At 40.2% G+C, this 17,102-nt stretch overlaps 2 protein-coding genes across 3 annotated transcripts; both read right to left on the bottom strand.

Annotated features, from left to right (window-relative positions):
• Positions 1-88: 88 nt before the first annotated feature.
• LOC118454496 (B-cell receptor CD22-like) lies at positions 89-4,904 on the bottom strand. 2 transcript variants are annotated; one of them, XM_087847712.1, is made up of 10 exons: positions 4,865-4,904; positions 4,412-4,750; positions 4,112-4,336; positions 3,162-3,440; positions 1,956-2,246; positions 1,698-1,776; positions 1,075-1,105; positions 748-909; positions 552-661; positions 89-229 (listed from the first exon to the last, which is right to left on the bottom strand). In XM_087847712.1, exons 1-10 carry the CDS (start codon positions 4,902-4,904, stop codon positions 169-171), a joined length of 1,617 nt encoding a protein of 538 aa, XP_087703838.1. In that variant the 3' UTR covers positions 89-168. The 2 variants fall into 2 exon arrangements, with proteins under 2 accessions (XP_087703838.1, XP_087703837.1); XM_087847711.1 differs by lacking the exon at positions 89-229 and having other exon boundaries at positions 479-661.
• A 2,276-nt stretch (positions 4,905-7,180) lies between these two features.
• LOC118454497 (sialic acid-binding Ig-like lectin 10) lies at positions 7,181-16,884 on the bottom strand. Its single transcript, XM_087847710.1, has 19 exons — positions 16,769-16,884; positions 16,593-16,658; positions 15,761-15,859; positions 15,507-15,618; positions 15,255-15,400; positions 15,065-15,185; positions 14,523-14,659; positions 13,412-13,534; positions 13,012-13,158; positions 12,399-12,504; positions 11,651-11,814; positions 11,363-11,512; positions 11,081-11,212; positions 9,485-9,566; positions 9,218-9,266; positions 8,992-9,078; positions 8,759-8,892; positions 7,822-7,944; positions 7,181-7,681 (listed from the first exon to the last, which is right to left on the bottom strand). Exons 2-18 carry the CDS (start codon positions 16,639-16,641, stop codon positions 7,842-7,844), a joined length of 1,941 nt encoding a protein of 646 aa, XP_087703836.1. The 5' UTR covers positions 16,642-16,658; positions 16,769-16,884; the 3' UTR covers positions 7,181-7,681; positions 7,822-7,841.
• Between the last annotated feature and the right edge of the window lie 218 nt (positions 16,885-17,102).

The raw sequence follows: 17,102 nt of genomic DNA, 5'->3' as shown, positions 1-17,102 counted from the left end.
TAAATAAATTCAGCTAAATAAAATAACAGTACAGAGCAGTTTTACAGTAACCCAGACTTAACAGAAATAACACGAGTACTCTGCCACTGCACAGCGTACACCCCTGCACCCACAGGAAGAATATCGAGACCTGGATTAGTTTGTGATGTTTCTTGAGGAAGTCACAAGTCAGCTGGATTTAAACACAGACGCGTAGATCACAGAGTCGTTGTTTTCTCTTGCTTTGGACCTGAGGAGAAAACAGTGGAATGAACAATGTGGTTGGGACTCAGTCTGAAGCTATGTTAGGTGTCACTTCTGTGATAACCTTTATGATGACACATCGATAGCAACACTGAGGCAGTTTAAGATCAGTTTTGTTATCATGGAGCTTGGTCGTGTCTCTTTTAGTAACGTTTCTAGAAATGTGCAGGCTTTAGCCATTGTTATAAAGATAAATCTTAAGTTTTTTATCTGTGATGATTTCAGTTATTTTGCTTTAGTTGGAGACGTGTGTGGAAACCCTACAATGCTGTGCTGTGAACATGTCAAAGTTTGGAGAGGAAGCATACCAGGAGTGCTGTGGCCGTCTGTTGGAGTTCAGGTGATGTGGAAAACTGGGGTCTTTGGGCCTGATGGTCACTGTGGAATAGGTAACCTCATCTTCATAAGAAGTGGTATCCTAAGAGAAAGAAGAAGTTGATGTAATATGAGTGTGTTGTGTTTAGCAGAGATGCTGAACAGTTACGATTGTGGATCGTTACTTACATCCCGGTGTGAGCCCCTCTGTGAAGCCGTAGAAATGGCCTGAGGAGGGACAGAGGGAGTCGAGGATGGAAGCGGGTGGATGTTAGCATAAGTGGTGTCAGGTGGATCTTCGGCGGCTGAAGATCTTGATCTTGTTCTGATGAGCCTGGAGTCAAACACTCTCTGCCAGAGTGGACACATCAAAATCATCACTCCACTAGAATATTTGGTCTGCTATCTGTGTGTGTGTGTGTGTGTGTGTGTGCATGCTCTTCAGCGGGATACTTCCCAAATCTGTGTGTAACTGACAGATATGGCTTATTTAAAGATTTTTTTGCATGTACTCACTTTCTTGTCTGCGCTGGTCTTCTGTTTCTTCCTGCCACGACAACAAAATTTAAAAAAAGAAATAAATCAAGAGTTAAATATGTCAAAAGTTGTGCCAACTCAAGCCAGAACAGAACGTTCTTCGTTGCTCAGTCACGTTTCCTAATGTTTAAGGGAAGCTGTTATGTAATACTAGCAAACACAGGCAGCTTACGTGTTAAAATGCTGCCTTCTAGGAGTTTCTAAATATATCAAAACTAACAACATTTACAGACACAATCCATAAAGAATCCATGAAAGTTGCTTTATGTATAGTAGTGACCTTCTGTGCTGATATGGACCCTGGCAATGAATGCTCCCCTCCCTACTAAACGCCAAGATACCGACTGTCAGTGTAGAAATATGCTGCGGTGGCTGATGTGTTAAATATGGCAGCAGCAGAATGGAAATTCAGATGACACACATGGTGCATGTTAACACTCATTACAGCATTAGGTAAGACACGTTTTTAAAAGTTCTGCAACACGTGAAAAAAAAAATACAGTGACATAAGAAATATGCACATTTAAGTAAGTGTTTAAGTGCAAAAAAATGACATGAGTCAGCCTCACTAAAGCCTCACTCTCCATCGCTTACTGACTCACCGGAACAGAAGAAGCGCCACCACTAGTGTCACAAGAAGAGAAACTCCAATTCCAGCCAAGACTAGGGGGAACTGCCCTTCTGAGGGGAAAGCACACACTCAGCGTGGAAATAACATATAGTCAATCAGCTCAATAAATTTCAATAAAGGAATTGAGGCAACTTAAGATTTATTTTTCATATCAGATTAAGAGGTTGTGGTATTTTGCACAGATTGCCTTTTGAGGATACAACGAGCATCTGTAAGTAGTGGCTCCTACCATCCTGCTTTCTCTGCATGGACAGCAGCACCTGAGTTGAGTTGCTCTCCCCGAGACTATTCCTGACCTTGCAGAGGTACACTCCACTGTGGGACTCTTCCACAGAGGGAAGGGAGAGCAGCTGTCCTGAGCCCACCCGCAGCATGGAGCTGGTGGCGTCAGAGTCAACCATTTTGTACCATATGTAGCTGTCTGCTGCGGGGTTAGCCACACTGCTGCAGGTCAGATTGACACTGCTGCCCTCATCAAACAGCTGTGGATCCACTGAAATGGAAATGTTCATTGGAGGGTCTGAAAAAGCCCAAACATCACGATTGTTAACAGATTTGTTTTAAAAAGACAGGAAAAATGGTGATCAGTGATCAGCTGTTCACAACCTCTTCTTCTTTGTGTGCTAAAATCTGAAGAGACACATTACAACTAAAATACTTACATTTAAATGTGCTCTCTTGTCTTCCTAATAAAAACAGAAGAGATACACTTCTCAATAGCTTTAAGATCCAAAATTTAAATTAAAAAAAGGATACCTTATAAGAGTATCTGTTAAACTCTAATTTCATCACGTATTTGTTAGGACAGGACAGACTTTGTCTTCCAGAAGTGATCTCTAAATTAAAGTGGACATGTAAGACTAATTTGTACCATGGAGCCCTAGTCTAAAAAAACTGTTATAGATTTAACTTTTTCTGTGAAGCTCAATTTAGGAAATAAATGTTTAAAATAAAAGTTTTTAGAACCCACATAACCCCACCTAAACACTAAAAAACAGTCTAAGGGTGTCACCTTAGACTGCAACAATTTTTTTAAAATTTTGTTTCTGGTCCTTTCATTCATCAGTCTCTTCTCCCTATGGACAACACTAAAGAACCTGTTAGCTTGTGAATAATCAGGTCTTAGAAAATGTCCTTTTTCAGTAGATGGTGAAACCAGTTAGACGACATATGTGTGCTTTACTGTGAAAAGTTAAAAAATGATTAATCAGCATGGATATTTTAATATCACTTCCTCCAGCCGTGAACTTTAACAGAGTGCCTCCAGACTGAACTTTTTGACACATTGTGACAGCAAACAGACAGACTGTAGCAATCATCAGGAAGTTGTGATATCAGTCAGTTGAGGATTGCCTTTGAAATGTCTGACACTGTACTCATGACCATGTGTCGAATTGCGCTCCTAGATAGCTCCCAAGTAACCAGACACACTCACATCTAACGTCAAGGTGAACCTCAGTCGAGTTGATCAAGTCGATGCCCTTCCAGCTGATGTTATTCCATGCCTGGCAGTAGTACCATCCTCTGTCGCTGGGCAGGATGTCAGAGATGATGTAATTCTGCCCTGAACTGATAAGCTGTCCATCCTTATACAGGCTGTATCCGCTGTGTGCCACAGGAGGGTTGGCATCGCTGCTGCAGGTCAAAGTCGCTGTCCCTCCACTGCGGATGTCTCCCCGTGGACTCACTGATAGCGTCACTTCTCTGGGAGCGTCTGCTTGAGAGGAGAAAAGGAAGTGTAGCCACATGGATGATAAATCCTGATCGTAATGATGGAATCATTAAAAGTGTCAATACATGCAACAAAAATGAAATACAATGCAGGAAAATTTCAGTATTTCTCTTCTCCTTTTCTGTATTTAAAACAAATTTTGACAAGCCACAGAAAAACTCCTCTGTCATCCTGCTGTCTCTTATCTCGTTGTCACGGGCCACAACAATGGTGCTCATGCTGGATAAAACATATCCTTATCTGACCTTATGTGACATTTCACACTTAGATCTTCAAGCAGCCTTTAACCTCCTAATTTCCCAGAGTAAAGGTGATATATTGTGATGTCCAACTGAGGATATGTAAAAGTACAACTTGAGCCAATTTCTGGACACAATTGTCCAAAAATGATTCTAATAATTCACATGATCAAAGTTATTGAAATATTATGATGAGATTCAAGTGTACTCCTGTAACAACTGGTCTTCCTCACAGGAGACAGAAAGAAAAACACAGTCATATATAATAAAGTTAATCATATGAGAGCTTCTGGTTCAGTTACAAGTCTGGGGTATTGTGGACGCCAGCTCACCTCCCTGACATAATGTAGCATGTGAATAGAGCGGGGCCTGTAACTTGAATTTTGTGGTATGCTTTCTTAACCCTCTACTCACATTGAACATTCAGAGCCACATGTGCAGATCTGACTGATTCCTGTCCATGGACTGCACAATAGTAGTCCCCAGCATCCTCTCTCCTGGCCTGGAAGATTGGATTTGACACAGGTTGCCCATCTCTGAACCAGACAATGTCTTTAGGCTCAGGACAGCCTGACATACAGGTCAGCGCGACACGACCTCCCTCTGTCACAGTGCTCGGCTCGATGACTGTGGTCAGCTCTAATAAAGAAACATAAATCAATAAATGTTTGCTAAACTCATCGAAACAGAAATGTTCTCGTAATTAGTCGTTACCTCCCACAGACAAGTACATCGGTTTTATGCTCATCCATCTGTTGAGTGTTGTGGTAAAATGAAAATAGTAAGCTCCTTCATCAGTGTGTTGTACATCATTGACCTTCAGACTGCAGTCGCCACGGAAGTTTCCCAAATATTTAAAGTGGTCCGGACTTGAAGTAAGTTTATCAAGAGGAAAAAGTCTCCATCCGCCAGATGCATACAACTTTTTAAACCAGCTGACAGAAGTAACAAAGTGACCTACAGGGTAGTCATATTTGCAGCTGATCAATACTGATGTTCCTTTCAAAGCACACTGATTTTCAGACGTCACACTCCAGTCTCCGCTCCAGACACCTTTGGACAAAAATGCAGAAAATGAAGAAAAATTTATTTTCCAGAATTAGCGCTGCAGTTTCATTTTAGTCATCACATATCCTGTTTATTAGATTACAAAAAAAATCTCCTCACCTGGCGTTATTACCAGAATGATCAGGCTCCAGCTTTCCATTATTTGAAGTTTTACCTGCAACAATCATGACACAGGTCAACATACACCAACTGTCCCAAAAAATAAAGAAACCACGAGTTAGTGATCAGAAGTACTCACCGGCTGAAGCAAAGTGGCTTATTGCTTTACACATTCTTCATTTTTGTGGTGCAAAAAGCAGAAGTAGGCACACATCGTTTCGTTGCTTCCTCTAATGTCACACTTTCAGAATGATTATGGAAAGTTATAGTTTCAATTTTTAAAAAAAAAAACAGATATCAACACAAATATTTCAATTTATAATTAACCTATTATAATGTTTCCATACTCTGTTAAACAAAGCATTATCTAATCATTTTATTTTAAAAAAGACAACTAATTGATACAGCTTACATCTAATGAAGATATTTTATTTATTTAAGATGATCAACTCTGACTTTGACTGACATTTCTCATTTGTTGAATGCCCGCTGCTCTAGCCCATCTCCTTTTTTTTGTTGAGGAAAGGAGTCAAGGATGTAGGAAGGGCTTGTAGACGACCTGAAATATATTTTTCCACCAGGTGGGGCTACCGGTCTGTTTAAGTAAAGCTGGAGAACCCACCGGTGTCTTCATATATATTTTTTGCTCAAAGTGCAGTGCTATGAACGTCTTAATGTATTTTCATGTGATACCTCTGTGTGCAGCTGTCACTCTAACGCTGTGGCACTGGATTGTTTTGTGTTTTGGATCTTGCAGGCGTTTAACCTGAAGTATCAAAAGCAATGGATTTTAAGAGCATGTTTCATGACTCATTCAGGTTTGTGGTTCTTGTATCCAACATAAGTGAATTATGCTGTGCAGTGTGGTTGGTGTCCATGAACAGGAAGAGCCTGTTCTCAAAGGAACAATCACCATGTGATTTCCTCTCCGCTGTATTTAACTAAGGCATTATTAAGGTACTTTTATATCGTGCGTCCAACAGGATGATTGTAACATCATGATTTGTCATGACTGATTTCTTAATGTTGTCTTTTCTGGACACATTGCCCCACTGAATATTGCAATTGCTGAAAAAGAAAGGAAATGTTACAAACAGCACATTAGTGACACATTTATAGGCAAAAACATTTTCTAAACTTTGAAAGTTTGAAGCTATAGGATGAAGTTCTGCATCAGGCCAAATATGTACTGCTTCAGAAAGAGTGAGTGAGCCTCAAAAGAAATGTGTGTACAAATCTGGGACTCATCAATACTTTCTTGAATTTGTTCGTACTCTACGAGCAAATGTAGAAGCGCTTCAGAGCATCCATATGAACAAATGATAAAAGCCTGGATGTCTTAGAAAATTTAGTCACACATCTTTAAACTGAACACTACAACTACTAATTCTAGTGGTTATTATAAGTTTCTTCATCATTCAAAGATTTCCAAAACACTAAAAGCTTAAAGTGCTCAGAATTAGAATGAAATATGTGACAAATGTGAACACTTTTAACCTTTTTATTAATAAGCATATAACAGCTAACAAAGACATTGTGGTGTCTAATATCTCATCTTAAAATATTCTTCATTTCCATCCAGCAAGTATGGAAGATGAAGAGTATAGTTTCATTTCTCCACACTGTCCCAGCTTTGCTAGTGAAAGTGGATGTTTTTCAATAACTGCAGTGCGGTTTCTCATCTGAGGCTCACACATCAACCTTTTTATTATGATCTGTTGCTCTTTTATTTCCCAATATCAATTTAGATATATTCCAGCCCAAGCCTGGTGTTTTCTTCTTAAAAAAAGGGGAAACAATCACTTTAGAGTAAAAATGCACTTTTTCTTCAGAGAGTATAGTTTCAGTTGCTTCAGTCAGACTTCATTTATGAATTGATTTCCATTAATTTCAAGATAAAGAGATTTCTTTATATAGAGAAAAGAGGGTATACAATAAGAACATTTAGGTTAGTGAATGAGACCCAATATGTGCTTATTTTTCCTTTTCAGGCTTAAAATCTAAAGTGTTGCAAAACAGCAAAACAAGACATGGATCACCACAAGAAGCAAGATGTTCTTGAGTTGTTCCATGTCACTGTGGAAAGTCTCAAATGTCTGGTGAAAACCGTGCACAAAATACACAGTTATTGATAAATACATAAGATTCTTGTGAGAGTTAATTGTTTGAAATATTTATTATTTTATTACAAATGAATTAGATGATATTTTAAAATCGGCAGCAAAGAAAAGCAGACATGCACAACTGATTGATTTGATTTGATTTTATTGACAGCTCATTTGCATTGATTGGATATAATACAAGCTCTATCAACTGCACAGACATCTAAATTTAGTGGAGAAGATCAATCAGTGCGGGAACTCATCAATGTGAAGTGCTGCATATCCTTTATGCATGTCAAAAATGATTCTACGCGATTTCTCCCTCAGATATCAAGCTCTTATTTTCATACAAATCATCACTGCAAATGATAAAGTAGCAACCGCTAATACTTGGTCATCAAAAATTCCACTGTTAAGTATCAACAAACAGGCAACACTAGAAATATGGCAACCTGCAACGTGGAGTGCAAGCAAAAAGGCATTCAGTGTTATTGCTGTTCAGGTGCACAGAAAGAAACAGAGAAGATATGCAGCAAAGTTAGGAGCTGGACTCCTGGAAAGAACACATGCTTCTCTCTTAGTAAATCCATAATGCGACACATCCGAGTGTCTGATCCAAAACAGTGTACGGTGTCACCAGGGTGAGTTTCTTGTCCCTCGCGTGGACAGAAGCAAAGTGATTTGCTCAAATGAGGAAAGCTGATGTGCCATTCAGCTAAGAAAGAAAACAGGAGAACAGAATAAAATATAAAATCTGCACTGAAACAGGGAGCGTGTCAAGGTAAGAAAAGCAACAACAAACCTACATCACAGTGCTGTTGGGGTTTTTGACACGAGCAGCTGTAAGTGACTTACCTGAAGCTGCTTCCTCCTGGTTAGTGACGAGGCTGGGGCAGTAAAGTGTAAACAACTTTGGAGGAATCCTTTGGTTTTTTATCAGCACCCAGTGGCCGATTGTGCACCTGCACCTGATCTGTGCTGCACGGACAGCAAACAGGAACCACATTAGTTCATCTCACATCATATAATAAAAGTAACAGGTCAACATAACATAAAGCAATAGTAGAAAACAGCAAAAGTAACAGTAGTACTGTGGACCTAAACATTGCAGAAACAAATCGACAGTGAAACAGGAAGTGGGTCTTAAATTTGGGGACGATTACTGGGGAAAAGTAATTGGCAGAATTCATACCTCACCCTCATGAAAAAGACTCTCCCTTATTCAGGTTAAGACCGTATACAGATTGCATTTGTCAAAATCAAGACGATCTAAAACACATCCCGGCATCCTTTTAATACCTCTGCCCGTGATTTAACTTGCATGTTTTTTACCAGCTCAGTCATGCTGGACTTTTTATTTTGAGGTGCTTGCGCATGTTTTGATCGTTGCGCTGAAATCTCGTCCACTAGTTGCCATTTTTGGTCTCTGAGGATTCCACTCTAAAACTTGGTCGTAAGCAGATGGATGTCAATGCATTTACTTCATTGTTGATGTGGAATTTTGCTGTCCTCACCCTCCAGCTACATCACTTTGGCTGAAAGATGTTTTTTTTTAAACTGGGAAAAATCTAATTCAGGCTCAGAGGGAATGCTAATAAGTTCTTATACATGTGGCAGCCATTTATCATTTATTTTAACTGCTTGAAAACAATTGCACTAGGCTAATTTTGAGTGTTTGTTTTTTAAATTAAATTTTTTTTATATATTGGGTGGGACCTTCGGGATGGGGATTTGTTTTAAGCTGTTTTGTAGTTTGTGTAGTATGGGAAAAAGAGATGCAGGTATGCTGTACCTGGACAACCTGGAGTAGTGCACAGTGATGTAGTTGGAGGCAAGGCTGCAACTTTGACCTTCTGTGATTGGTGGAGCATCCTTCAGAGGAACAATGGAGGGATGGGAGCTGTCACTCAAATCCTCTGGCTCCTCCTGCACACACACACACACCCACACACACACACACACACACAAATGCAAAAACTGCATTTCTCATCCATAGCCACGTATGCCTCGTAAATGTTTTCTCACCGGTATGTCGGACATCTTGCCCTTCCTCGCTGGGTAGATATGTTCAGCTGACTCATAAAACATAGTGTCAGCTGTCACTGATGGACACTGTGGGGGACACGCACGAAAACACACACACACAGCAGAGAAAACTGAGAATTAGACTTACAGCAAAGCTACAGCAAGAAATGAAGAGATAGAGCAATTCCATAACTGATCAAAACCAATTAAACAAAGATCACCGTACCTTGTTTGTCACTTCTACTGACTCTGTGTCTACTCTATGCATGTTTTTACTGGGAAGGTAAAGAAAAGGGATGGTTAGCAAGTGACAACCCCTCTAACAACACTAATACAAATAAGCCAAAGGGAAGAAAAACGAGCAACTGACAAAACTGTCATATGTTCCTCTATAAAACAGAGGAAGAAATTGTGCTTTTTTTTAATGTCTGCGTAAGATCACAGAAATAGCCCAGGAGTAGTAATGGATAAATAGCAGTGTACTTCCTGTCACCTGATCATAACAGCCACTGTCAGTGTGATGAGTCCAGCAGAAACACCCACTGCTGAGGCCAAGGCAATGACCTTTAAACGACCTGCCAATGGAAGGATTACAAGGGTTATCAGTGTGACTAGAGGGAGGAAGAAAGGAGATGAAATGATGGAGTACAGAAGTGCCGCAAGCTAAAAAAAGATCAGAAATAAAAATAGAAAGTGTATGTGACTAAAGAGGGAAAGAGCACGGCATTAGTTAGCCGCCGTCTAGACTTTAGTCTTGTGTTTCCAGTCCTGATTTCCAAACCCAGCTCCACTTCTTCGGCTGTCTAGACTCACAGAGTCGTTTTCCACAGCACCTCATCACCTCCTCCCCCCCCCCTTGTAGAGAGAGGGCTTTAAGTGACTCACCATGACTCATACAAAAACAGTCAGAAATCATGAGACCATATACAATGAAGACCAGAGCCTGTGATACTGACAGGAAGGTTTCATCACCATTCAGACAAAGGAAAATCTATCCAAACATCTCCTATGGTAAAAAAATTGCAGATAAATACTCGAAGCCTTGTTGAGTCTGCGCCTGATTGAGTGTGAGTGTGTAAAAACTGAAGAGATCCCCCAAATTACTACAGTTTATCCGGAGGAAATGTGTACCTTGTGTATGTGAGGACAAAGTTTAAAAACTTTCCAATGATTTTTGAGCTTTCATTTTGATGATGTCTTGCTGCTTCCAAAGAGCAATATCCTGGGAGGAAAGTACCAAAAACTGAAGTTCTGAAACTGGACATTTGCGCTAGCTAGTGCCAAAAGTGAGTCAATCTAAACTTGGGCAGAATTAGACCAACAAAGCTTTGGTCTATAGTGCTAACATACCTCTTTATTGAAAACTGTAAGGATATTTATGTTATTATTAATGTTTTTTGGTGGAGTTTTTTCTAGCTAAAGCTAAATATGCTGGTAATGTTTGGCTAAAACCAACTGCTAAACTGCTTTTCTGCTCTCTGATAGCGCTTTAGCTATTAGCTATGTATTGCTTCAGCTAATAAGAATAAGAAGGAATTGTGCCTGTGGTAGCATCTTTAAAGCAATTATATAATGAATATCATTCTTTTCTTATTAACTGTGCTTATTAACTATAGCTTGTTTTTCACACTTTTGGTAAACAATATTATTTTGTTTTCATGTTAGCTCTAATTAGCAGGGATATGTGTCTGTTTGCAGAAGCACTTCGCTAACCACAGCAGGAGGCGTTAGCTGGTAACTTAGCACTCCACTCTGTCATAATCAGTTTTGGCTGCATAAAACAACAAATACACTAAACTTGAGGCTTCAAACCATGCACATCTTTATATATATATTTTATAGTCTGTGGGTGTTGCTAGTTAATCAGTGTTTGGATCCTCTTTAAGAATATTCATGTCCCTACATAATTTCATCTTTGTTCAGATATTTCAGTCTCAGCCAAAGTGGCGGGCAGACCAAACAACATGTCCTTCTTTAAAGTTGCACTGTGGTTAAAAATACAGCCATGATTTTTATAAACTAACAAAAAAAAACTATGCTTGATAACATCCTGTTGACAGACATGTAACAAATGTGAATGCGTTTGTACCTCTGACTCTTACGGTGAGGACTGGAGAGCTGTGGGCTCCAATTCGATTCCTGGCCTCACAGTAGTACTGACCGCTTGCACTCGGGCCAACCTCAGAGATGGTAAAGACAGGACCAGACTTGGTGACCCAAGCTGCATGTCAGAGCACAGGAAAGGATATTCTTCTTATGCATGCCGCAACACAAATTCATATAACATATTTCCTGTGGAGGATCCTACAGATGGAAATGTTGCCTTTGTATAAATGCTTTAAAATGTATTAGTTAGTTTTTATATGCTGACATTGCACAGCCCCTCCATCCAGAGCTAATCGGTGCCATGTGAAGTTGTCCACTGCTGGGTTCGCCTGACTGCTGCAGGTCAAGGTCAAAGGTCTGCCAGCATCCACAACACTGGAGGGACGAGCCAGAACTGAAGTGTTCTTAGGGGGATCTTGAGAGAGAATAAGAAAGAATTAAGACAGCTTCAAACTTTACTCTATGAAGAAAAAGCCACAGGAGTACAAGCAGAGCAGAAACTGAGACAAAACTGCTAAACGACACGAAGCCAGCCAACACATTCATTACTTACACAGCACAGTCAGAGTAGCAACAGGTGACGTTTGGTATCCTAATCCGTTTGAAGCTCTGCAGTAGTACTGACCAGCATGGTGAGCACGCACAGACGACAATGTCAGGTTCTGAAAGGCACCTTTAGCAATCACCTGGTCACCAGTGATACGATACCAAGCATACCTGTAGCAGAGAGGTGATTATGGTGGTGGGGATGATGATGATTAGGGTGAAAATGATTCATGGGACTGGGCAAACATGAAGCAATCATTTTTTGTTAGTTTTCTCTGGTAGAAAACATGAAGATTAGATTAGATTTTAGTCTGTGGCACCTAGACCCTGGAGCAGGTATAATCAGGCCTGCTGTTGACATTCATTTGTCTTTAAGGATTTTTAAAAAATTCTGTTTTAACATGGTTCTCTATTGATGTTAATAAAAGTGTTTTAATTGCTGTACAGCACTCTGTGTCTTTTATGGCCACAAAATGTGCTAACTAAATAAACTTTACTTACTTATGTTTTTAATGACTGATAGTGCTGGGGGGGGGGGGGGGGGGGGGGGGGGTGTTTCGGTGAAGAAATAATAAAATAATTCAGGACTTCCAAACTATCCACTTTTTAATGAGAAACAAGACTGAAGTTTGAATTTACATAATTTCAATGTGGTGAAAAGCCATGAAAGAATCATGATAATGATGAGGAAAAACACCAAGATGAGGAAAAAATACGTAGTAGAATTAAACTTGGTTGTTGCTGTGCCCTCGTACCTATTGGCAGGAGGGTTTGCGTGGCTGACGCAGCTCAGGTTTGCAAATGAGCCCTCTCTCATATCCCCTCGAGGACTCACCAGCACATGAGTGTTCTTTGGAGAGTCTAAAGAAGCGGACAGACAGTCAAAAAAGAAAAAAAAAGATGCTATTATTTATAGTGATTATGCAAATTCTCTTTGAGGTTGCGTCAGTAAGGACGTCCAGCATAAATTTCCAAATCAAACACACAGAGGTAAACACTGTGACAAACCCTTGTGGCAAGAGAGCAGCCGAAAGAGCTTTTTTATTTGATTATTAAACTTAATCTGTGTGGAACAGTATGAAAGAAAAACTGTCTGAGTTGAGGTTGCATCACTTCCTGTTCCTTTATCCATATGACATTTATTTGAGTACTCGCTTCATATCTCGCTTAAAATAGAATCGTTGCTTAATCAGTTTAACCCAGACTGCCCTTTGACAGATTTACACAATAAGAACTAGAATAAAACCCCGACTAGAATAACCATTTACAGCAAATGACACCAATCTATTACTAAACACATGATTTTGATTGGTTTAATTGGGGGCAGATTGTCTTTGTGATATTAATAAAAACATGCAACAAACTTACAAGTGACATTGAGTAGAAGTGCTTTGGAGCGATCTGTTCCCAGTGAGTTACGGGCTACACAGAAATACTCTCCTCTGTCTGTGTATTTGAGGTTGGACAGGTGGAGCTGAGGCCTGAAACTATCTGGGATGCTCCCACTCTCCATGTCTGGAAAACACACAAAGGATTAGTGCAGGCATAAAATTTAAGTGTGGTCATAATCCAAGGAATGTGTTTTCTTTTACAGTACACTGTTTCCAAAACTTCAGTTAGTTTTGATTTTTTTATTTCTACAAATTATTCATTATTATGTCTACTTATGTGTAACTGTCATCAACCAGTTAGTCCATCCATCTCAATCAGGTGGACGTGGATGTATCACATATAATTTAAATACAGTGAACAGAGGTGAGTCCGGTACCTTTGAACCAAGCAAAGCTCTCGACAGGCGGAGCTGCATCGCTGCTGCAGGTCAGAGTGACGGAGCTACCCTCTGACACCTCTCCTACTGGAAAGACTGCGATGGAGGTGAAGCGAGGACCATCTGGTGAGCATGAGAAAGAGCAAAGAGGGACAACCCCATTACCAAAAACCTGAGAAGATGAGTAAGTATAACAAAATGAAAACCCTGTATTTAACAGAAAACAGTACAGACAACATATCAAGTGCTGAACTGGTTGAATTTTATTGAATATGCTCTTTTGCGAATTTGGTAGTAAGAACATGTGAGCAGTATATCATATGTTTGTGATCTGAGGAGAGCAGTTGTTGTTGTTTTTTTTGTTTTTTTTAATAAAAAGTATTTTCTTGGTTGATTTTGGATTGCAGAAGCACAGCAGTTTAGGGGCAACTCTGTTGTATTTTTGTTCCGTGGAGTTCAAAATGTTTCTATTTCAATTTTTCTACAAATCCATGCTGTACATTTAGGATGTAGTTTGGCATTCTTTCACTGTAATAAGAAAGAAGATTAAAGTTAATTTGGTTGGTCAGACCTCAGGATAGTTTTTGCAAATGTTCTTTGGAGGGCAATCAGTGTTGGTTTTCAACCTTGTCCCTGAAGGTTCAGATATTTTCTCTGGATACTTGAAGACTTCATTGTGGAATTATTGAACTGTTTATCCACACTATATTTTATTCTGAAAGGACCTTTTCTGCACATTACTTGGTAACCTCATTAGCTATGACATGATTAAAAAAATTAGTGTAACATACTTATGTAGTCTTTGTATGATTTTGAATTAAATATAAAATTTAATTGATTTATAAATAAATCGTTATGTGTAGATTTACATTGTGCACAGCATCCTAATGGGTTTGTACACAATTTAACGTTTATCAGGGCCAGTAACATGCATATATGCCCTATATGTGTGAAGTTCAGTAAAATCTGAAAATTTAATTGCTGATCTTTCCAGCAGTTACATTTTCCAGCTATTCCAGGCATATCCTCCTACATGCCTGTGAACATGACATGAAGAGATGAACTAGAAGATATGAAAAGCTTTCAGGTTTGGTTGGCTGAGGTTGCTTACGTCCCAGTGCCAGTGAGAGTGATGGAGACTGTACGTTCTGGGGTGGGATCGGTCGACAGGTGTATGCTCCGGCATGCTGCTGGTCAAAGCGGTTAACGATCATCCATTTCTCATAAGAGCCGAGGTTTAGACCATTCCTGTGTGCAGAACAGCACATAAAATCTACACTTAACATGGACTGTTTTTTATAAATGCTCAACAGACTGTTTTTTTTTTTCTAACACTCGAAGCATTTTACACAACATGCCTCATTCACACCCATTCACTCAAGCACTTTTCTATGCTTAAGTGCTTTCTGTCCAGCATTTACACACCGATGGATGCATTGGAGAGAAACTAGGGTCTCAGTATCTTGCCCAAGTATACTTTGGCATGCAGACTGGAGCAGCCAGAGATCAAACAACCAGCCTTCACATTAGCTGATGACCTCCTCTACCTCCTGAGCTACAGCCACCAACAACAAACAACATAATTCTAACTTTACTCTAATAACAGCTGAGAGACATGTATGGTGTGTACTGTGTACATGCACACTCATGCACCTGTAGAGCGCAAGGCTCCTTCCTGGAGCAGCACATCCTCTGGCCTGGCAGCCCACAAACACGGTCTCTCCGAAGCCGAACATGTTGCCAGGCCTGGCTGGATGCAGCTGGACCTGGAGGTCTGAAACACAGCTGTCAAGACCTTATTACATAATAGCAGACATAACAACTTTCATTAGTGTGGACCTACCTGTTACATCCAGAGTGATGGTGTCCGGGGAGGTCCATCTCCCCAGGGGCTGATCTGTCTCAAATCTGAAGTGATACTGACCTGCATCACTCAGCTTTACACCGCGAATCTGGACTGAACAGCTGGAGTAGCTACCCCCAGTATAACTGGAAGACAGATTTATATTAAAACACATTATTTCTAGAAGTGGTAAAAGAACTTTCACAACCAAACTTTCACTTTAATGCATCTGTGATGTGCGGGTGGTCCCACCGTGTGCGTCCGCGGTATGACAGGCTGATCTGGTTTGGGTCGGTGTGGTGGGTGAACTCCCTGCGACCCTCAGCAGACACACGGAACCACATGACCCGCTTTACAGTGTGACCTGTGAAGATCATAAAAACAAACATACAAACAAAAACTGCAAATTTCATCTTTCTTTAAGGCTTTACATTTTTATACTATTTCTTACTATCCAGTGTTTATCTGATAGTACAGAACCCATCTACCATACCCATCTTCTGTACCTGATGGGTAGTCATATCGACAGGGCAGAGTGACGGTCGTTCCTGCCCACACACAGATCTGCTTCCTAGAAAATGAGACACTCCACCTGCTCTGGATGCCTGCAGGGGGCACAAACAGGTATAAGACAGAAGTATTGAAGAACACACACACACACACACACACACACACACACACACACACACACACACACACACACACACACACACACACACACACACACACACACACACACACACAGAGTTAAAAGAAAGCCTACAAAAACCACATGTGTATGATTCACCATCTCTTCACGTCATCTTATAATACAGGCTCCACCGGGGTCAATGATTACATATTTGTGAAGTAAAAGAATAAATCTCAACAACCCACAAGTTAGAGTGACTCCTCGGAGGGAAAGCTGTCAAACCACAGCTCTCACTGCTCCGTTCAGAGGGACACATAAAAGTGAAGCAGTGTAAATGAGGCTTGATGAGCAGCCATTGTGACTTCCTGTGCTCCTAACAGCCTGCCTCGGCTGACTACGTTGCACAAAAGGCAATCAATACTTATAAATAACCTGAGCGTAAAGGCAAGGACACCTGGCTGCAGAAGCCTTGGTGCACAATACATCTGAAAAAACTGTTTTTTGTTTTTTTTTACTCCGGTCATGTAAATCCTTTTGCATGTGATATACTTTTCAATAAAAATCAGTTTAATCTTTGATTAAAAAAAAACTCCAACACATCTAGTAATTAATCTCAAAGAATGCACAAAGGTTTAGTTTACTTCTTGTGTGATGCACAAAATGGAAAGAAAAATGTCATACTTTGATCTCTCTGTGATTTCTCTTACCTGGTAAAGCTGTAAGGATGGTGCCCAGAACTAACGCACCTGCCAACATCTCCGCTGACACAAGCGCTGGAATGTCACCGGAGACGGAGAAAAACACGGGCAGACGGAGCGCTAAAGATCACATCAGTCAAATTTTAAAAAAAAATCATCGAGTCAATTAGATCTGAGGTACTCACCTCTCAGAGGGTTTACTTTCACCTTGGCCAGTCAAACAGAGTTGTGGGATGTTTGCGAACCCTGATAGTGATGGAGGTGATTTTTATAGTGGTGAGAGTTGCATGGTGATCTGAATCGACTGGCAGGAGGAGCGGAAGGGGCAGGAGGAGGAGGAAGAAGAAGAAGAGGAAGTATAAGTATGTTTGAAAAAGTAACCTCAGATTTCTCCTTTGTCTTCATCTTGAAGCATTTTCACTTTTACTCCCATAGCTTTTTTAAGGTCACTCCTCTGGTGACTTACAGTTCCTATTTTGTGTGGCTGTGAAAATGTGACATCGTTGTGATCATCTCACT

Source organism: Neolamprologus brichardi, chromosome 11 (assembly GCF_056152115.1).
Source record: "Neolamprologus brichardi isolate AB-2024 chromosome 11, ASM5615211v1, whole genome shotgun sequence".
NCBI classification, from domain to species: Eukaryota; Metazoa; Chordata; class Actinopteri; order Cichliformes; family Cichlidae; genus Neolamprologus; species Neolamprologus brichardi.
The sequence above is the reverse complement of the archived record's forward strand: the minus strand, read 5'-3'. Positions and strand labels throughout refer to the sequence as shown.